The sequence below is a fragment of the Lycorma delicatula genome, chromosome 1 (assembly GCF_047948215.1).
Source record: "Lycorma delicatula isolate Av1 chromosome 1, ASM4794821v1, whole genome shotgun sequence".
In the NCBI taxonomy this organism is placed as follows: domain Eukaryota; kingdom Metazoa; phylum Arthropoda; class Insecta; order Hemiptera; family Fulgoridae; genus Lycorma; species Lycorma delicatula.
Genome location: NC_134455.1, coordinates 403,233,582 through 403,254,515, shown reverse-complemented (window position 1 = coordinate 403,254,515; position 20,934 = coordinate 403,233,582). Strand labels below are relative to the sequence as shown.

Below are 20,934 nucleotides of genomic sequence, written 5' to 3'. Positions count from 1 at the left end.
TTATTTTAATTTTAAAAATGATAAAGGTTTTTAAAATTACTTTTTTTTTAATTCATCATTTTTTTGTTTATGGGAACAATCTGTCATTATGCTAACATACACAGTATAAAAAAAATAAATTTGAATTATCCCGCTTATGAAGAACAATAGTAATTTTCGGGTAACAGAACGAACAAAGAAACATATCGTTAATAATTCGTCTAAATAAAGCATCTACAGATCTCAAAATAACACTTTTTGAATTAATAGAAGGTTGTTAACATAAGATATGATTCGCATGAACTCAAGAATACAATATTTATATAAATGCACAAATATATTATTATTTGTATTTAAATATTTCTTTCTTTTTATTGTGTTGTGAGAATGATTGTAGAGGCTGTTGTTTAAAATAATTTTATTTCGATAAATTTATAAAAATTTACAGATCAGTTTTATGAAATTTTGCCTTTACGAAAGCGAAATTAAATATTTATTTTTTTTAACAGTGACTTATTACAGGACAATATATCTCATCTCATTCTCAATAGATTAACTCTGGATCTCGTCGCCGCTAACACAGGTTACCTTCTATTTATTGTTTACATTATGTTATTTAATAAAAAAAGAATAATATTATTTTTATTTCGCACTTATGACGTAAATAAACAACTTCAGGGCACAGTGCTTTTTAATATATATATATTTTTTTGTTTTTACATAACCTCATTAAAGTAAAGTAACGCTTTCGGCATCATGAAAAAACAAATTAAATTAATTTTTTTTGTTAGTTATCGGTATTTATGGTATTTTATACCTTAAATAACTGTTGTAATAACATTTTAGAGACAATTTGCTCCAAGTAGATTTCGGTATACTATTTATATCCTCCTGTACTTTCATATTATTTATAACTGTTAAATTTAAAAATAGTTCTGTATATGGTTCCACAAGTTGAAATTTTGAAGCGGTAAGGAGAACCTTTAGTTAGAAAAAAAGTGCTCAGGATATATTATGATAGAAATTGGTAAGATTATATGTTATGTTATTGCAGGTTACTGTGCATTTCCTACGTCTATCATAACTCGAGATTTATTTTTAATTACCCTGTGGATCGTTTATAAGATTTGCTTGTGGTATAGCTTGTATTATTGTAATTAAGACATTTGTTTGAAATGTTATATTGTTGGTAGTGTTTACAATCCGGAATTTACAAGTTTTTTTCTTTTTAAATAATTGAATATTTATTCTGATGTAAATCTGCTATATGAAAATTATCTGTCACATAACCTCTTCTGTGACTGTGAAGGAGAAAATTTGATCTTCAAATATCTTTCTTTCTTTCTTTAAGTGTATAAATATCTTTGAAATAATTTATTTATTCATTATTCTAATCAGCACAGTACTTTAATAACACTTGCAACTTACCTAACATTTTCACTAAAATCATCAACTAACTTTGCATTTGTGCTTGCAGATTGTATTGAAATTTTCTAAAAACATGTGTATTCTTAACATTAATCACATTGGATGATATCAGTTGCATTTAACTTACATGAGCATTATTCTGTTTATGATAATATTAAAAAAGGTAACTGAGATTTTTGATCATAAAAATTTATATCAGTGAAATAAAGTGTTTTATTTTTAAGTTTTGTACGTTTGTATGATTTTACTTTCATGTTATGACACATTAATTTAATCCATGTTTGTTTATAGCCAATTAGTTTATGATTGTTTTTCATTAAATTTTACATTATTGAAGTGTACCTTGTAGATTGATCATATTTGTAAATTATAATATTTTAATTAAATTTTTTTATTCAGCCTTTTCATCTATATTTGTTGTTTATTTATATGTTTTTGTGAAAGACTGAATTATGCTATCAAGATAGTGTTTTTAAAAATAAAGCCACCAATTTTCAGTAGTTTTGGTTCATCTCCCCAGTCTTCTACCAAATTTAAACAAATTTTTTTTCCATGTATAGCAACAAAAACTAGTTAACTGAAGCAGTTTGGCCTCTTGGATTTCTGATTCTAACCTTTTAAACTAATTGCCTACTAACTAAATTTATCATATACATTCTGAGTTCTACACCGACCAATTTTACAGCAAATTACTGTTAAGGGTTTTACTAAAATTGTATTTTTATGTAAATAATTTTAAGCGTGATATAATTGGTTCAAAATTTTATGAGCTAAGTATATTCAAAGATTAATTATTACTTTGATATTGGTTTTTAAATGAGTTATGTATATTGCCTTCATGTCATCAAACAATAATATAAATTTGTACCAAATTATGACATCTATCTAAATAGATGTTATCTATCTAAATTATACAATTCATCTTCATGTAACTTATATCTTTTGAACAATGGGTTCAAAAGAGACATTTTAAAATAATCATTATCATTTAACATCATTTCCATGATAAGATCATTATGCATCATTTTATTTAGGTTTATCCAAATTTATGTTGTTTTTAAATTATTTGGGTTTTATTTTAGTGTTTGTTTTTAAAAAGAGTAAAGCATTGACACTTTATATAAAAACAAATGCTATGCAGCAAAAGAAAAAGAATGATGTGAATTAGTGCCTAAAACTCTTTCCAAGTTTACTTTCCACAAAATCATGAAAGTAGTGATCAAAATTTTTGTCATAAGCTTGATTGTACTTACGTTCCGCATATGTTGTGTCACATCCATGCTATACCTGTTTATTTTCATTGTAGTTTTTTTCTTCTAAGAATATATTTTACATATTACCACAAGATTGTCTTCATACTTTTCAGTATGCTAATTTTCATACATTGAGATATTAACATCCTCATCAGATCTTGCCAAAGATAAAACTTAAAAAAAAAATATTTAAAACACTGTTTTCTTTATCATTATAAGTTTAGAAGTTAAAAGATAAATTAGTGTTTACACGTAATGTTTTCAACAATTATTGATGGGTTCTGTCAACCAAAAACACACTATTTAAAATAAGACCATTACTATAAAAAAAAATTTGATTTATGTTATAAGCAGCACACTAGTTTCCTCTGTGGCTAAACTAGTAACCATTACTATTTGCAGTCCAAAAATTATAATATTGTATTACAATTGTACTATATTTGTACAAATTTAGTACAATTGTACTACATTTGAGTTAATTTGATTAAAACAAATTTCAAGGTCACTTTTGTTAAATAATGTTCATTTTAAGTTTGTTTATTTTATACATGGTATTTCTGTTGTAGATAAATTTATTTTTTATTAATGAATGCAACACATGATCTGGTTTTAAACAAAGAGCAATGAAAATATTAAAACTATAAAGTTGTATTTAGGATTAACATGAACTATTTTTATAAATGTTACATGTTGTAAATTGTTTTCAGTTCTTAGAACAATCTTCCTAATAAAGTGATATATGAAATCAGTTCATTGAAGTTTGGTAAACAAACAATGTGAATATTTACTCCTAACTTTAAAATTTAAATCAGTGAACGATTAATGAATTAAAAACATTTCTTGAGCAAGTTACAATTATTTTAGATTCATGTGTTATACAGTTGTCTAACATTTAGCATGAAGAAAAAATAGACCGTTGTGAAAAACCTGTTTTTTCCTATTGCTATATGGATGTAATAATTTTTATCAAATAAATTTCTGCCATGCAAATGCTAACTATGAATTTTTAAATTATGTGAAGTGAAATTGTAGTGAATAAGATCTCTGCTTTATTTATAAGACCTATTGACTTTCTCAAGTAGATACCTTGAACAACGTGTATGTTAGAGCTCATGCCAAAACTTTTTTAAAGTGGACAACAACATTTTCTTCCTAATGTTTTAGAAAAACTCAATTTTTTAAGTGTCTCCCTGTAAGATATTGAAACTTATTCAGAATTTGTATTAATCTACCAACCTAGAATTTCAGCAAGAAGTAACTGTTACAAAAGAAAAGGTTGAAAACTATAGAAAAAATTACAGTTTACTGCCCTTTACATGCATACAAAAGAAAATTAGTGTTATACATCTGTTGAATGAGGAATTTGAGTTGTGTTTGTGGAGAATTTACTGAAGTAAATAAATCTTACTGTTTATTTTAACTACTCGTAGTACTTTTCAGGTGTAATAAACATTATAAACTGTGGAAAAAATTATCATTACACTTCCAATTTGAAATCTGATATATTGATGTGATATTATTAGCATGTCATATTATACCAAATATTAATTTTGAAATCAGTTTTAGTTTCTTACCTATCTTATTATCTATATGGTCACTCCAAGAGAGATTATGAACACCTAAGGTTTATAACATTACTTTTTTGTTCTGTATTTACTTTTAAAATTTGTAAAGTTTGATTTATTTTCATTTATTGATTACTAATTTATAATGGATGAGATGTTTGGTAGTTGCTTGTACCTATTAGAATGATCACATAGGTATCAATATTGTAACATCTGCATAAAATATTTCACAACCTTTTAATCACTGATGGTTGCTTATTGATATTTATTGAAAATAAAATTACATGTGTGGTTTTGTAGTTTGTACTTTCAAAAATTGGGACTGGTAATCTCTTTGTAATATCGAAACAGATTATTGAGTACAGATGTTAGAAATTGTTTTCTTTAATGTTATGGGAGTTAAAAATGGAAAGTTTTATACAAAATCCAATATACTTTTTGTAGATTTTCTTTTTTGAATCATTGTTTTCTATTATTATTATTATCATATTACTATTTTCATTAGTTTAGGTTATAATCTATTGGATGATACACTTTTTTTAAGTATAATTAATATGGATAACCAAAGAAGTTTTTAATTTTCCGATCTTGTTTTCTGATTGGGTTTGTGTAAGGATCTAAATCTTGCCCCATTTTATTGTTCAGAGACTTAAAGCAAGGCTTAGGTAATCCTTAAATATTTGTTTCGTTTAATACTTTAGAAATTCATATGTTGTTTTATCTGTACCATAACATTTATTATTGTTTTTATTCTTTAGAGATTTTTTTGCTGAATGTATCTCTTCCTTTTTGTTTCGTTCTAAGACTAACTGTATATTATTTTTGGAAATATGTTTGAATCTTGCTTATTTGAAAATATTTATGAGATAAGTTGGTAATTTCCTTAACACTATTCTGATGATATATTTTCATTACAAAACTACAACTTTTCACAATCGCTTTTCAATTATTTAATAACTTGTCAGTTATTATTTTCCGTACTGCTGAGTTAGATTGGTTAAGTTTAACACTTCCCAAACTTTTTTATGATATTTTATTTTCATTCGGTCATTGATTGATATATCAGACATTACACATTTTAATTCTTAATACAGAATTAAGTTTGTGTAATAGTCAGTACAAAAGCTGTTTCTAATGTTATTATATGACTTCTAAAGCTTAAATAATTGTCAAAATTCTTATTTTAATTTTGAAAAACAATAGGAATTTTGGTTATGTTTATTTTTGTTTTGAACATGCTTTAAATGCCTCCTTTGTTTTGTTGTAAGTTGAGGTACTGACGTATTAACGCCACCACAGCTACAGCTTTATTTAAAAACAAAGTAGTCAATCGGATTTCGGTGGAAAATGAACAGTCTTTATTAATTTTAATAATTGGTTATTTATATTTATTTATTTCATAAATATAATTTAACCAAACTTAACCTACGCTCGCTAACCTTGACTAATTAACACCGTAATTTTTTGAGTATTTATTTAAATAATCATAACACTCCTGTTAATTAGTCAAGGTTAGAGAGCATAGGCTAAGTTTGGTTATATATTTATAAAATAAATAAATATTAACCATTTATTTATTAATAAAGAGACTGTTCATTTTCCACCAAAATCTGATTGACTACTTTGTTTTTAAATAAAGCTGTTGCTGCGGTGGTGTTAATACATAAGTACCTAAGTTGAATATGTTTTTTCATTTATTTAGTTTTTTTGTTTTTTATTTCCATTAATAATAGTACTAGCCGGTCAAGGCTTGCTTTGCTTGCCTGACTATCCAGCCTCAACCCTCGACGCATTCGTATCCTCATGTTTACGAGAATATTAAATATTTTTACAGATATTCATTAAAAAAAAAAGATTAGTAATTTTACTTATGTTTCTGTTGCCATGGTGACAAAATAAAAATGTGAGCACATGCAGCAAACAAACCCAACGCACCATGTTTTTCTTTATTGGAGTGAGATTCATATTAAATTCATTTTGATAGCTTTGTTTTTATTCTCATTGTTTCTTCAGGTACTGTTTAAATTTCAAAACAAACAATGCATAATAATTTAAAATAATTTTTTGTCATTTTAGTAGTATTTTAATAAATTTATGAAACAAAAAAGTGAAATTAAAAAAATGTTGTTTTTTTAACAATTAAGCAGTGTCGTCTATTTGATAATAACTTGGGGTTTAAATCTTTTACAATTTTTAAAGTTGTATAGCTTGGGTACTTCGTTACATATTTCTTCTTTCCATCAAATGTGTTTTTACTTAACTAGCTCTTTTAAATTCTCCAATAATATTTGAATAGTCATTCATTTCGCAATGGATATTTATTTATAAGTAAATAAATTTACTTTATATTACATTAGTTGATTACTGTTAAAACTAGGCAGTTAAAAAATCAGGCAGAATTAAAACAGGTTGAATAATTTAATTTTGCTTGATTTCTGGAATATTGGTATCATTGTATTACAAATTGCTCCTTGATTATCAATACTAACCTGATGTTCATGATGAAATCATTTCCTCATGAATCTCATTATTAGTTAAATTGAAATATCTTATGTACATTTTATTAATGGTAGAGGGTCTAAGCTCTGACCAGTTAGAAGAATGCAGTGTGTCAATACTGCAGTGAGAGAATGTGGGTGTGAATAATGTTTACTCATGCTGTCTATAGTAGTATCTCTTACATAACAGACTAAATAAGTTATTAATTTATTCATCTATCCAAAAATCAAATTAGAAGCATTCAAAAAAGTAGAAAGCAAAGTATCACAATTTAATTTGGTTTTGTTTCTAGTATTAATATAAGCTTGTGAGTATCTCACTATATTTCAGAACATACAGATTATTATCATATTGTAATAAATATAGATTCATCAATTTTCTGTTGACTTCCAGGACAGATTGTCTTCCACCTACTTCTCTTTTTTGTCATCTAGAAGATTCAGGGTTTGAACTCTAATCAGGATTGCATCTTTTTCAGACACTACAATTCATTTTTTGCCACATAAAAAAGATCTGGAGGTGTAGGCTCGTAGTTAACTCTAGAGAGAATCAATAAATCAAATCTCAATCAAAGTATTGACTTCTTTCGTCAATAAGAAAATTTTTTTTTGTCTTCAGTCATTTGACTGGTTTGATGCAGCTCTCCAAGATTCCCTATCTAGTGCTAGTCGTTTCATTTCAGTATACCCTCTACATCCTATATCCCTAACAATTTGTTTTACATATTCCAAACGTGGCCTGCCTACACAATATTTTCCTTCTACCTGTCCTTCCAATATTAAAGCGACTATTCCAGGATGCCTTAGTATGTGGCCCATAAGTCTGTCTCTTCTTTTAACTATATTTTTCCAAATCTTCTTTCTTCATCTATTTGCCGCATACCTCTTCGTTTGTCTCTTTATCCACCCATCTGATTTTTAACATTCTCCTATAGCACCGCATTTCAAAAGCTTCTAACCTTTTCTTCTCAGATACTCTGATCGTCCAAGTTTCACTTCCATATAAAGCGACACTCCAAACATACACTCTCAAAAGTCTTTTCCTGACATTTAAATTAATTTTTGATGTAAACAAATTATATTTCTTACTGAAGGCTTGTTTAGCTTGTGCTATTCAGCATTTTATATCGCTCCTGCTTCGTCCATCTTTAGTAATTCTACTTCCCAAATAACAAAATTCTTCTACCTCCATAATCTTTTCTCCTCCTATTTGCACATTCAGTGGTCCATCTTTGTTATTTCTACTACATTTCATTACTTTTGTTTTGTTCTTGTTTATTTTCATGCGATAGTTCTTGCGTAGGACTTCATCTATGCCGTTCATTGTTTCTTCTAAATCCTTTTTACTCTCGCCTAGAATTACTATATCATCAGCAAATCGTAGTATCTTTATCTTTTCACCTTGTGCTGTTACTCCGAATCTAAATCGTTCCTTAACATCATCAACCGCCAGTTCCATGTAAAGATTAAAAAGTAACGGAGATAGGGAACATCCTTGTCGGACTCCCTTTCTTATTACGCCTTCTTTCTTATGTTCTTCAATATATGAAGAATATTCAATGTATAAGAAAATTATTATTATTATAACTATAAAATTCTTAGACTTCTTCAAATCACTACTAAGAAAAAACAAAGAAATTTTATATAAAATGTAGTACTCTTCTGCTATATTAATCTATAGAAGTTAATAAACAATCCAACAAAATGACATAGTATAATCATTAAAAAGAAGCATGATGTTATCACATCAAGAACTATGTATACTTCATTTACCATGCTTACAGTTAGCATAAAAGTGGTGGTAAAAAAAAAAAATGAAATTTATCATAAAAATCAGTATTTTTAAATAAAATATTTAAGAATCAGTAAAATTAATTATTTATGAAAAGAGGGTTTTGTCCAAATACAGTTTATATATCAAAAGCTTAGATAATGTTTTAAATGTTAATAACATCTTGCTATCCTAATTTAAGCTATGTTCTTATATGCTATCTAGTAATACAAGTATTAATGCCACCAGGTTGATCTAGTGGTAAACACGTCTTTTCAAATCGGCTGATTTGGAAGTTGAGCGTTCTGGCATTCAAGTCCTAATAAAGTTAGTTATTTTTACGTGGATTTGAATATTAGATTGTGGATACCGGTGTTCTTTGGTGGTTGGGTTTCAATTAACCATACATCTCAGGAATGGTCAAACTGAGGCTGTGCAAGGCTACACTTCATTTACACTCATACATATCATCCTCTGAAGTAATACCTGAATGGTAATCACCGAAGGCTAAACAGGAAAAAGAAAGAACAGTAATACAAGTATTATTTACCAATAATGAAATGTGTCTTTTTATTTTTGTAAAATTTATTTTGATTATTAAACAGTACGTTTGTTCTTTAAAATTAACTGAAATTCATGATTTTATATTATGAATTAATATGTACTGTAATGCAAACGGTAGAGATAATATTAATAAATATTTAGTATCCTTACATAAAAATCTAATGAAACTATATCACCATTTGGGGTTCCCTCAGTCAGCGAGTTATTAAAGTGTAAAGAAGCGCTATCTGATGTAGCTTGATTTTTAGGAAATTAAAAATGTTAACTTATATTTGTGTTGTTATCTATGAATGTGAATTCTTTTATAGAAAAAAATAGTCAGTTTTTTTTTTTTAGTATTATTTACCTTTATAAAACCAAACAACGCAGTCGTTTTCTGTTACGTACTCGTATTTCAGCAACACAATACTTTGGCTGCTGAGAAAGGGCCTCCATTATGCTTGTGTTTCAATTTTTAATAATTTATTGAATCATCTAATTTTAATCTTACCATCAATTTAAATATTTTCTTTTAGAAATAATATTACTCTGATGAATTTTTAAATAATTTAATTAAACAATTTTAAAAACCCTGAATTTTCTGCAGTCTGTTGGAATGTGTGGAAATATATGCTGAAATAATTTTCATTAGTGTCTTACATAATATCTTCATGTACCTTAACATTAATTTATGTGTTTTATATTTTAAATAATTAATCTGGACTTTAACTTTTTATCTTTTTCCGCACTGAACAAGGGTTTACCATGATTTCTTTTGATCTGTCCACGTGAATGTTTGGGTTCTTTGATGATATTTGTGAAGTAGCACCTCTACCTGTTTCTAATGTCATCTATTTTGTGGTGTTATTATGTACCAAGCAGGACAAAAAAATATATTTATTTAGAGAATTACTCAAACAATGCAAAATCGATCAGAAAAAATGTTAATGCAATGTATTATCCGTTGGGTTCGGATTATATAAATAATTTTTATGCCCTGATAAGATCCATACATTCATAATTTTTTTGTAAATGTAATGTAGAATCACTTAGTATGTAGATTCTCCAAATATTGGACCAAGGATTTCTTTTATTAAAACAGTTGTCTTTATTTACTGATCATTAATGCAGCAAGTCTTTTCACTTAAAATTATTAATAAAATATTATTTATTATGTAATGTTCCAACTGATTGTGTATTTTTCACATTTCTTATAATCTCTGGACAATAGGCCTTCAGTTTTTTTTTTTTTTTTTTTTTTTGTAGATGTTGAAAATATTTTATATTTAATACCACATGCTTATATTATGGATTTTATGCTTCCATATCAACATATATTTTATAAGTTCTGATTTACATTCCATACTTCTTAACATTTTAGATAATTTTAATAAAGGTTTGGAAAATTTTCTTGTAATGGTGAAACAGGAGTATGACATTTTCACAAGAAAACTCATTATTACATTATGTACGTATAAGAATTCAAAGAAAAATTTTGTAAAATATTTGTGTGGAGTGTACTGATTTATTAATGAATATTTGGAAAAATAGAAAGGAAAATAATAGAGGCTTTTGTAGTACGATAGTCTTGGAGGTTGTTAAAAATTAGTTGAAATTGTGATGAAGTTGTGGCCTTAAGGTAAATAGGAGAAAACAACAGAATCTAGATTAAGAAATGAACTAGATTAGTAGGGCATGCGGAATAATTGATAAATCTGTGCAAAAATAAAGAAGACAATTTTTTGGGGAAATATCTTTATTTTTCAATGTAGTCTGATTTTAAGTTTATATATGTAGTTCAGTGATGGTTAAATTTTTCAGTCCTATCTTTGTTCATGATTTATCCATATCTTCTAACTTCATAATTTCATGTAAACTCTCTCTCTCTTCAGCAACCATTCTTCATTTTGTAAATAGATAATAGTTGTAAAGAGCTGTTTGGTGATTAGTGAAGTTTGGAAAAACTTCTAAGCATAATTCAAATAGTTTTGCTGTTGTAATTGCAGAAGAAAGAACTGGGTGTATTTCTAACTGTAAAAGAACCTTTTGACGTTAAATGTGGTCTTTTTCATCAATAGATAATGAATCAAAGGTACATAATATTGACCTATTGTTTTTTTAACCTTTTCCAGAAAGTCAGTGAAGATTATGTCACTAGCATCCTAAAAGATCGTTATCATTACATTTCTTGCTGATGGAACAATTTTTCATCCTCTTTGGAGCAAGTTTCAAGATTGCAACTCACTATTTTGATTGTTCCTTTGTTTCAGGTTACTAGTGATGAATCCAAGTTTCAACTGTTATAAATTAGAACAGAAATCACTGTATTATGTTAAAGCAGCCTCAAACCATGCTTTTAGAAATATTTTCTTTTAACTGATCGTAAGAAAATGCACCACCCACCTTTCGGATAGTTTTCACATATATAAATATTTATCTAAAATATGATACATCGATTATTTCAAATGCCTGTTGTTTTAATCATCTCTTGCGCTTTTGTTCTTCTTTTTTCAATCATCATATCATGGATTTTTTCAACATTCTCTGCAGTTGTGAACTCACAGGCCAACCGGAATGTTTAGTATCATTTGTACTCATATGACTGCATTGAAAATAACCGAAATGCTTGTAAACTGTTTTGATCAACGTAGCTGACTGACCGTAATATTTTTCTGGCTTGGCTTTTGTTAGCTGTATAGTTTTACTTTTCAATATATAATGTTTGATCATTTCATGAAATTCTTTTTCATCTGTTTTTCGCAGATCACAATAATTAATCAACTCAAATGACTGCCGATATCAGAATTACGACTGTATCTGCCTGAATTTTTCTGTATGTTCCTAGTAGAGATCCAGAGACTTAATGACAACAAAAATATGCTATGATGCAATCTTTTGACTTTGTACTGTCTTATCAAACACCCCTCATAGGATATCTAGGTTTAGTTAATTTGGTTACGTCAGGTTTAGAGAAGAATAAAAATTTGAATATATGCAGATAACTAAGGGTATAGGATGCAAAGGATAATGTATGATGTTGGGGTTAATATAGATCTGTACTGAAAAGAAAGAATTGAAAAGGTCAAATGATTGATTGCACTAAAAAAAAAACTTAATGAAAGTGCATCCAGTCATATAATTTAGGTTAACATACTTTTATTAAATTTTCCTCAACTGTTGTCATTATACTTTTCATTTCTCAGGATGCTACTTTTTGAAACGTTGCAAGTGATTCAAAACCGTCAGATTTTAAGGGATGCAGTTTTAGTCTTGTCCAGGACAGAGGTGTAATCTATTTAATTTTTTTTTTTTTAATGCATTTCTTCTGTTAAGTTAAACATTATTCCATTGAAAACGCTTCAATCTAACTTCTTAAACGTTCAATTGTTGTGATTGTATAACTAATACTTATGATTTTTTTTTACTTTCAGTCAGAATTATTGAATATAATAAAAAATATTTACTGGGTCTGACTGGGTTATGCAAATCAGGATAAATTGTGAGATTAATTTATTTATGTTTTTGTGTAAATTTTATGCTGACATGCTATCAAACCTTATAAAATATTTAAAAAGAAGAATTAATTAGACTTACAAGGTTGAGGTTGTTTATGGTATTTGTTGCAGAGAAACTGTGAATCTTGCTTGGATGGTTGTTTTCTCCTGTGACTTTTTTAGGTTCGAAGTTTAATTTCTCAAAACTCTTCATGTTTGTTTTGGTGATGTAAGGTGTTAATAGTTACTTGTGTGTTAATTATAAGTTCTGAATAGTAGCAGTTGAATCACTACAAATATTTTTTTTTTATAATGCTTTAGTTAACAGATATTTGCTGTGCACTGTCTTGACACTTCAACACAAAAAAATTGTTTCATATAGATGTTAAAGTTTAATACATGTAGCGCTTCTTACTCGTATTCTTCTATGCTATAAATTTACATTGAAATCACTTCTACAACTTGCTGCACTGTAAAAAGCTTATTTTTAAGCAATAGTGGTTTTTTTTTTTTTATTAATAGAACACTGCATCTTGCTGTTGTTTTGATTCCTATACTCACATATTATTTGCATTAAAACTGTCAACTTTGAAGACAAAATTAATATCATTGCTGAATAATTAAAAAATTGTGTATTTTTACTTTAGTTGCTTTAAGTAACCAGTTTTTTCTTGATTCTTACTTAGTTGTTATGAACTGTGTAAGGTATATCACTTATTTATTATCTGATTACTATGACATATGAAAAATTAAGTGATTTTAATGTTTGATTTTTCTCACTTTTTTTTAAAAAATATTGTTTAAATAAGTATAGGATCTTTAGAATCTATAAAATTCTCTTAAATGTAGTTCTGTTAGTTTGTTCAAATAGTATTGGTAACAGGGTTTACTCTTAGTTCTAATCGAAGCATGGTATTGTGTGATAATGAGCATGATAGTTTATTTGTGTTTTTATTTAATAAAATGTTGTAGATGTTTATTTCATCACTTCAAAAATATTTTCAACTAAAATAATCTTTTGTGGCATATTTTTAGAACCACACTATTAACAACTATCAGCCATAATTATTATGTTTGTTTTATTTTATTTATCCTTTAGTGTAATGGTTAACTGCTAGGTTCTACATATTATTATTGGTTTGCATTCCTCTTCCCCACAGATTAACTTTTTTTAAATTCTTGCTTTGAACACATGTCAATTAAGTTAAAGTTCAGTAAACTAAGTGAGAAGAGTACAAGGTACTTACGTATTAACGTCACTGCAGCTACAGCTTTATTTAAAAACAAAGTAGTCAATCGCGGATTTCAGTGGAAAATGAGCCAATATAGAGTTTAACATAGATTCAAAACAGTCTCTATTAATTTTAATAAATGGTTATTTATATTTATTTATTTTATAAATATAGTTTAACCAAACTTAACCTACGTTCGCTAACCTTGACTAATTAACAGGAATGTTTTGACTATTTAAATAATAAATAATTGCAATAATTACTGAGTTTATTAAATAAATACTCAAAAAATTACGGTGTTAATTAGTCAAGGTTAGCGAGTGTAGATTAAGTTTGGTTAAATTATATTTAAAAAATAAATAAATATAAATATGACTGTTCATTTTCCACCGAAATCCGATTGACTAGTTTGTTTTTAAATAAAGCTGTAGCTGCGGTGGCGTTAATACGTAAGTACTGAGTACAAATTTATTAGTGATTTTTATGTACTAGTTATATTCTTGAACTTAAGGTTAGGGATTTGAAACAGTAACACAGAAAAATGCCATAGAAGTTCACAAAGTAGGAATACACAAATAAACATTTTATCTATGGGAATTGCAATGGTAATTCTAGTGATGAAGAGTATTGTGGAAAATTTTCTGACTGAATTACTTCTAATGGAGAGAAAGAGTGTCATTCATAGTAAATTCGGAATTGGAAAGTAAACAGATATTGCCTATGATACAATTAAGCCTCTCAAATACTCAAAGATAATCTGCATGTTAGCATATAGAGAACTATCAAGAAGGAAGTGATTACAAACATAGAATAAACTATTGCCAGTGGTCATTAAAAAATAACGCGTTAATCGTGTAAACACTTTTAGGGGGATGGAACATTTACACGCAATGTTATGTATGAACAACATGAGAAACAATCTTATCTAGAATGATAGCAGTTCTCACACAACTTCTGAAAAAAACTTTCAGCTAAACATCTGGTGTGGTATAATAGGAAATTTTCTGATCAAATATAATTATGTCCTTAATCATTCAACATGTGAGAACACCTATCCGAATGTTATTAAAAACTATCCTCTTCAGTTTGTGGAGGCTGTTCCCTCTGATGCTTTTCCATGAGACAATTCACTTTTTTCACAATACATAGTATTGGGTCATGGAGTGCCAACTTATTTTGATTGTTGTATTTAGCATCTCATTTGAACATATCCAAATAGGTAGGTGGGATGGCTTAGAACTGAGAGCACAGCCAGATCTCCTGGTTTGAATCGTTTTAGATTTCTTCATATGGAACGTAAAGTTAGTAGTATATAACAAAAAATTTGACAATGAAAATGAGTTTTTATTAAAATCAGTTTTTATCATTCAAAAAAATAAAATGAAAAAAGGTAGTCAAAGAATATTGGGGAAATAAATCTCAAACATAAATTGTTGCACTGAATTATGTATTGACGCAGGAGGAAGTTGAACAGATAATAAAGCATTACTGTGTTAATTAAGTATTGTTATTTTAAATAATTAAAGTTTTACTATAAAATAATTTTGAGAGAAGTAGACATATCTTTCAACTCATCATTTGTAGTGAAAAAATTTCAGAATTCTTTTACAGTTTGGTTTTCAATAAAAATCGATTTTTAAACATTTTTTCTTAGTTTTATTTATATCTGTTTTGTAGAATTAAATTCTGTACAAAATTTGTCTTAAGTTTTATTTGGTTATTCGCAGTTTAACAAGGTAAATCTATTTTACATTAAAAAAGTTTTTCAATTCAAGTTTTTTGGGTTTTACAAATTTTTTGGGACTACTGAATATACAGATCTAGAACCAATTTTTTCAAGTTTTCTTATAAGATCGCATATAAAAAAAAAACAAATTTTGCCTAACAATTTATGTCCATTTTATTTTAGTTTAATATTATTTGATCTTTAAGCGCAAACATATCTGCAGCTACATTAGGCATTTTATGTAATTGCATTTGCTTGTACATATACACACACACACATGTCACCCAGACCTGGCAGTAACTAGAAAACTGGTTGGAGAAAAAAAAATTATTTTGATCTTTAGAACAGAATCGGTACTTACGTATGAACGCCACTGCAGCTACAGCTTTATTTAAAAGTAGTCAATTGGATTTCGGTGGAAAATGGGCCGATATAGAGTTTAACATAGATTCAAAACAGTCTCTTTATTAATTTTAATTAATGGCTATTTATATTTATTTATTTTATAAATATAATTTAACCAAACTTAACCTACGCTCGCTTCGCTCGCTAACCTTGACTAATTAACAGGAGTGTTTTGATTATTTAAATAATAAATAATTGCAATAATTACTGAATTTTATTAAATAATATAATTTAATAAAATTCAGTATATTAAATTCAAATAATTAAATTCATAATTAAATTCAATAATTTAATTTAAAATTCATAATTTTTTGAGTATTTATTAAATAAATACTCAAAAAATTATGGTGTTAATTAGTCAAGGTTAGCGAGCGAAGCGAGCGTAGGTTAAGTTTGGTTAAATTATATTTATAAAATAAATAAATATAAATAACCATTTATATTCTGTTTTGAATCTGTTTCGGCCCATTTTTCACCGAAATCTGATTAACTACTTTGTTTTTAAATAAAGCTGTAGCTGCGGCGGCGTTAATACGTAAGTACCCAGAAATCTAAGTAAAATTTTTCACTAGCTGTGACTCAGAAACAAAGGCTTTCCAGACCTTTATTTATGTGAACTTTTTTTTTATTATTTTAATAAGAGGGATTTTTTTAAAGTATAAAGTATTTTTGTAAAAGATCAGTGTACGAATGGACAGTATTAGTTTCAGTATACAAATTTAATGATTTGTTCAATAAATATATTTTAAAAAATGGCTAAATAAATGAAATTGAAACAGAAAAGTAGTTATAAAAGTTAATTTCATATTTGGTAGAAAAAAAATGAGTGTTTCTTTTTTGTATTTATATGAACATAAAAATTTAATATTTATTCTGTATATTTATATTAAATACTGAAAATTTTGAAATTATGATTGAATGTAAAGTTGAATTTCACCTAATAAAAACCAAAATTAAAAAGGGAAAGTACAAACTGAATTCATAAACAACAGTAAAAAGAATGGTGTTGTACATTTTATTGCTTTTCTTCCTTTTTTTTTTGAGGTAAGCCTATTTTTGTTTAAATTGTACGAAATCAGTTAGGTTACAGTCATTTTACCATTTTGAAGGTTTTAGTAATGCAGTTATGGTCTTATTTATATCCTGTAGACTTTAGAGATGTGGGTTGATAAAACTGAGAGAAGCTATTGTAATTTTTTTCTGAAAAATTCAATAATATTCAGCAGTATAATTCTATGTTGCATGATACGATTGCCTTTATCTATATAAGAAATGTTAATTCCTTGAGACCTTACATTTTGATAGTGTTGATTTCATGAATTTTATGAAAGATGCTCATTGATTTTGTAAGTAAAGATACAAGAATTCATTTCTGAAAGTTGCCACTCTTTCTCAGTAATTATTTGTTATCCGATACCATGTTTGGATTAATTTTACTTTCTTGACATCCTGATAGCTCTAGAGATATGCTGTAAGAAAGAAAGTATAGTAATAAGCCAAAAAATGGGGTATAGCTTATTATTGCCTTTCTCGATGTTTCATCACCCCCAAAAAACAAAAAAAAAGTGAGATGTAATGTATGTGTGTTTGAAGCTTAATAACTTTGGAATGGAAAAACCAATTTTGATAAAATTTTGTAGAGACTCGTGTATATTCAGCAATTTCTTGGTAAAATTTTGGTGACAATTTTCTCAAAATTTTTCAAACATAACCGTATTTTATATTAAGTTCAGTGCATGCTTATCTAACCATAGTTTTATTTTTTGATTTGCCCCAAAATTCCCCCTACATCAAAAAATGGAAAACTATCCTATTTTTTTTATTTCATATTTTATAACCAAAGTTTTTTGTCTTCCTAGACATAGAAGTGATGCAAATAACCCCAAAAAATACTTTGGGTGCAGTATTGGGAGTGGGGAAGCCAGCCAAGGTGTAATAATATTGATAATTTGGATTTAAAAAAAAAAAATTTGTGTTTATTTAACTTTTAATAATAGGAGGTCTGGAAATAAAGTAATGAGACTAGTTTTTTATGGCAGCTAAACTGGCAACACTGTAAAGTTGCTAGTAAACATGATTATATGAACAGCTGATTTATATTTTATATATATGTATATATATATTTATAAATATTTATATATATTATTATATTATATTATTATTTAAAAAAAAAATATATATATAAAATAAATAAATTAAAAAATGTAAATATAATCGAACCAAACGTAACTTATGTTTGCTTCACTCGCTAGGTTAACGAGCTTAAGTTACGTTTGGTTCGATTATATTTATTTATTTTATTCTTTTTTACTTTATGGCCGCAAAGGACCACTTTAGTCAGAATAATTCAAGTCTTTTTGGCCTTTAAGTTCTTAGCTTTTACTTTCTCCCAATATTTAGTCATTCTTAATGATCTTGCTTTATGATCCTCATCTGAATAAACCCTTTTTGTATAATTAAAAGTTCTTACTTTAAAGTCGGTATTCGGATCTTTAATAATAAATTTTAATTTTTCAGATTTATTAAGTAAATCTTCGTAAGTCAAATTTAATTCTCGCGTGTCTTCCTTAATTTCTTTGATCCATAATGGCAAATTTTTTAAAGACCAAAATTGATCGATAATTCTCTTAGAAATCCTATCCTGCAGTAATCTTAATTATTATAGTAATAATTAAGATTACCGCATAATGATAATAATAATTATTATTATATTATATTATAATTTTTATAATTATATATTATATTTAAATAAAATATATATATTTTATATAAATATAATATATTTTAGATTTATATTTTTAGTCTATTGTTGCCACATGAGACGTAAACAAACTTTTCGTGAAACCAGTTTTTGTTGTGCGTTTTGTTTTTTTGTGCATTACAATAATGCGGGATATTAATTATCAGCTACATTGTGCAATCAAGTTTTGTGTTAAACTCGGTAAAAATGCTACTGAAACCTTTTCAGAATTGAAAAGGGCGTATGCAGATGACGCTCTGTCACAAGTCCAAATTTTTAGGTGGTTTAAAGCATTTTCAGATGGCCGGGAATTAGTTGCAGATGATCCATTCTCTGGAAGACGGTTAACGTCAAAAAGTGATGACAGTATTGAGCTAATCAGAGACTTGATACGGTATGATCAGCGATTAACTGTCAGAATGATTACAGAACATTTGAATTTGAACCGTGCCACAGTCCATCAAATTTTGGCAAACAAATTGGAATTGAAAAAAGCTTGTGCAAATTTGGTCCCAAAAAACCTCACTGTTGAACAGAAAAATAACAGGGTGAAAGTGTGTCGCAATCTTCTACGGCGAATTGAAACTGATTCTGATTTTCTAAAAATGTGTTATTACTGGTGATGAATCTTGGATATTTGAGTACGACCCAGAAACAAAACACCAAAGCAAGGAGCGACACACTTCAAACCCACCACGTCCCAAAAAAGCAAAAATAAGCATATCAAATCCATGCTAATTTGTTTCTTTGATAGTAATGTCGTTGTCCATAAGGAGTTTTTGTCTATAGGAAAGACTGTAAATCAATATGATTACTGAAAAATTCTTGAAAGACTGCGGAAAAGAGTTGCCTGCGCGAGACCAGCCGTCAAAGACAACTGGATGTTGTATCATGAAAATCCACTTTCTCACAATACACTCTCAATTAATGAGTTTTTGGCAAAGAAAAACTCTCCTGTAGTTCCTCAATCACCTTATTCACGTAACTTAAGTCCCTGTGATTCTTTTCTGTTCCCGACTTTAAAAAAACACTTTCAAAGGACACCATTTTGGAACAGTAGAAAACAAAATAAAATGTAACCGACCATCTGAAGGCTATTCAGGTTTCAGAGTTCCAACACTGCTATAAAGAGTGGGAAAACCGTTTGAAGTATTCAATGGCTTCCCAAGGGAATTATTTCGAAGGTGATAGAGTCCATGTATAATTGGATTGTAAACAAAATGTTTTTCTGAACCAGTCTCATTACTTTACTTACAAACATCGTATTACAATAAAATTTCATCACAATTCACCCCCAGTTATAAAAATAAATCTTAGGTAACTTTTTACTTTGTTTACATTTTTTAGTGGAATTTTTTTATTTTCGTACATTTGACATAGTAAATCTAGAAAAATTAAAATATTTTTGGAGGGTGATTTTGTAGGGGAAGCAGAAAAAATACTGATTTTTTAAACTTTTTTTTTTTGTTTAAACATATAATGATAATTTTTTAATAAAATCTCTTCATAAATTATGCCCACCCCAAAAAAGAAATATTAGGTAACTTTTTTAATGTATCACTTTTTTCACTATATAAGAATAAATAACCAATGGGAGGAAAGTATTACAACATTGTTATCAGTTTTTTCTTTTGTTTTTCTATTTATAGTTTATTTGAATCAGCCAATTTTATAATGTAGAATTCATTCGTAAAATAGAAAATATTATTAAAAAATTATGAAGTGATACAAAAATTATTAAATTAGTTACGATGAAAAAATACAAAAGAAACACTTAATGAATTTTACAAACAGAACAGTTAACTAGTTTGTATAATCTGTACAATTATGTTTTAATTGAACGTGATGTATGTGAACCTACATCTACTTGAACCTACAACATCTAAAAAATAAATAAGTTTGAAAATTTTAGCTGTGGCAATTCCAAAATTAAGGTCAGTTAAATTTTTTAATCACTAACAGCACCCTACATATTAGTTTTATCGAATTAATTTTTTATTACATAAAATGTTAAATCTGTTAGTATGAACAAAGTGACATGTTATTTGTTCAAATTGATTGATAAACAGCTTAGTTTGGCTGAATTTGTTCAAGTGGATTTCTTTCTTTTTTTTTTTGTTTAGCCCCGAAACCACCTTTAAGATATTACTTTAGAGGGTGATGTGTATGAATGTAAATGAAGTGTAGTCTTGTACACTCTCAAATCGACCATTCCTTAGATGTTTGGTTACTTGAAACCAAATCACCAAAGAACACCGAAATCCACAATCTAGTATTCAAATCCATATAAAAGTGCCTTT

At 27.5% G+C, this 20,934-nt stretch overlaps 1 protein-coding gene across 5 annotated transcripts in view; it reads left to right on the top strand.

Annotated features, from left to right (window-relative positions):
* Nucleotides 1–459: 459 nt before the first annotated feature.
* The window catches only part of LOC142317425 (uncharacterized), a 62,530-nt gene continuing 42,055 nt past the window's right edge, over nt 460–20,934 (top strand). For 2 of the 5 annotated variants that reach the window (XM_075353983.1, XM_075353984.1), the window contains exon 1: nt 460–562. Coding sequence is in view for 1 of the 5 variants with exons in the window: in XM_075353982.1 (XP_075210097.1) it covers nt 994–1,006 (13 nt within the window). In the remaining 4 variants the exon portion in view is untranslated. Of the gene's footprint in view, nt 563–703; nt 1,007–20,934 lie in introns of those variants that run through there. The other 3 variants (XM_075353982.1, XM_075353981.1, XM_075353980.1) reach the window with 2 other exon arrangements.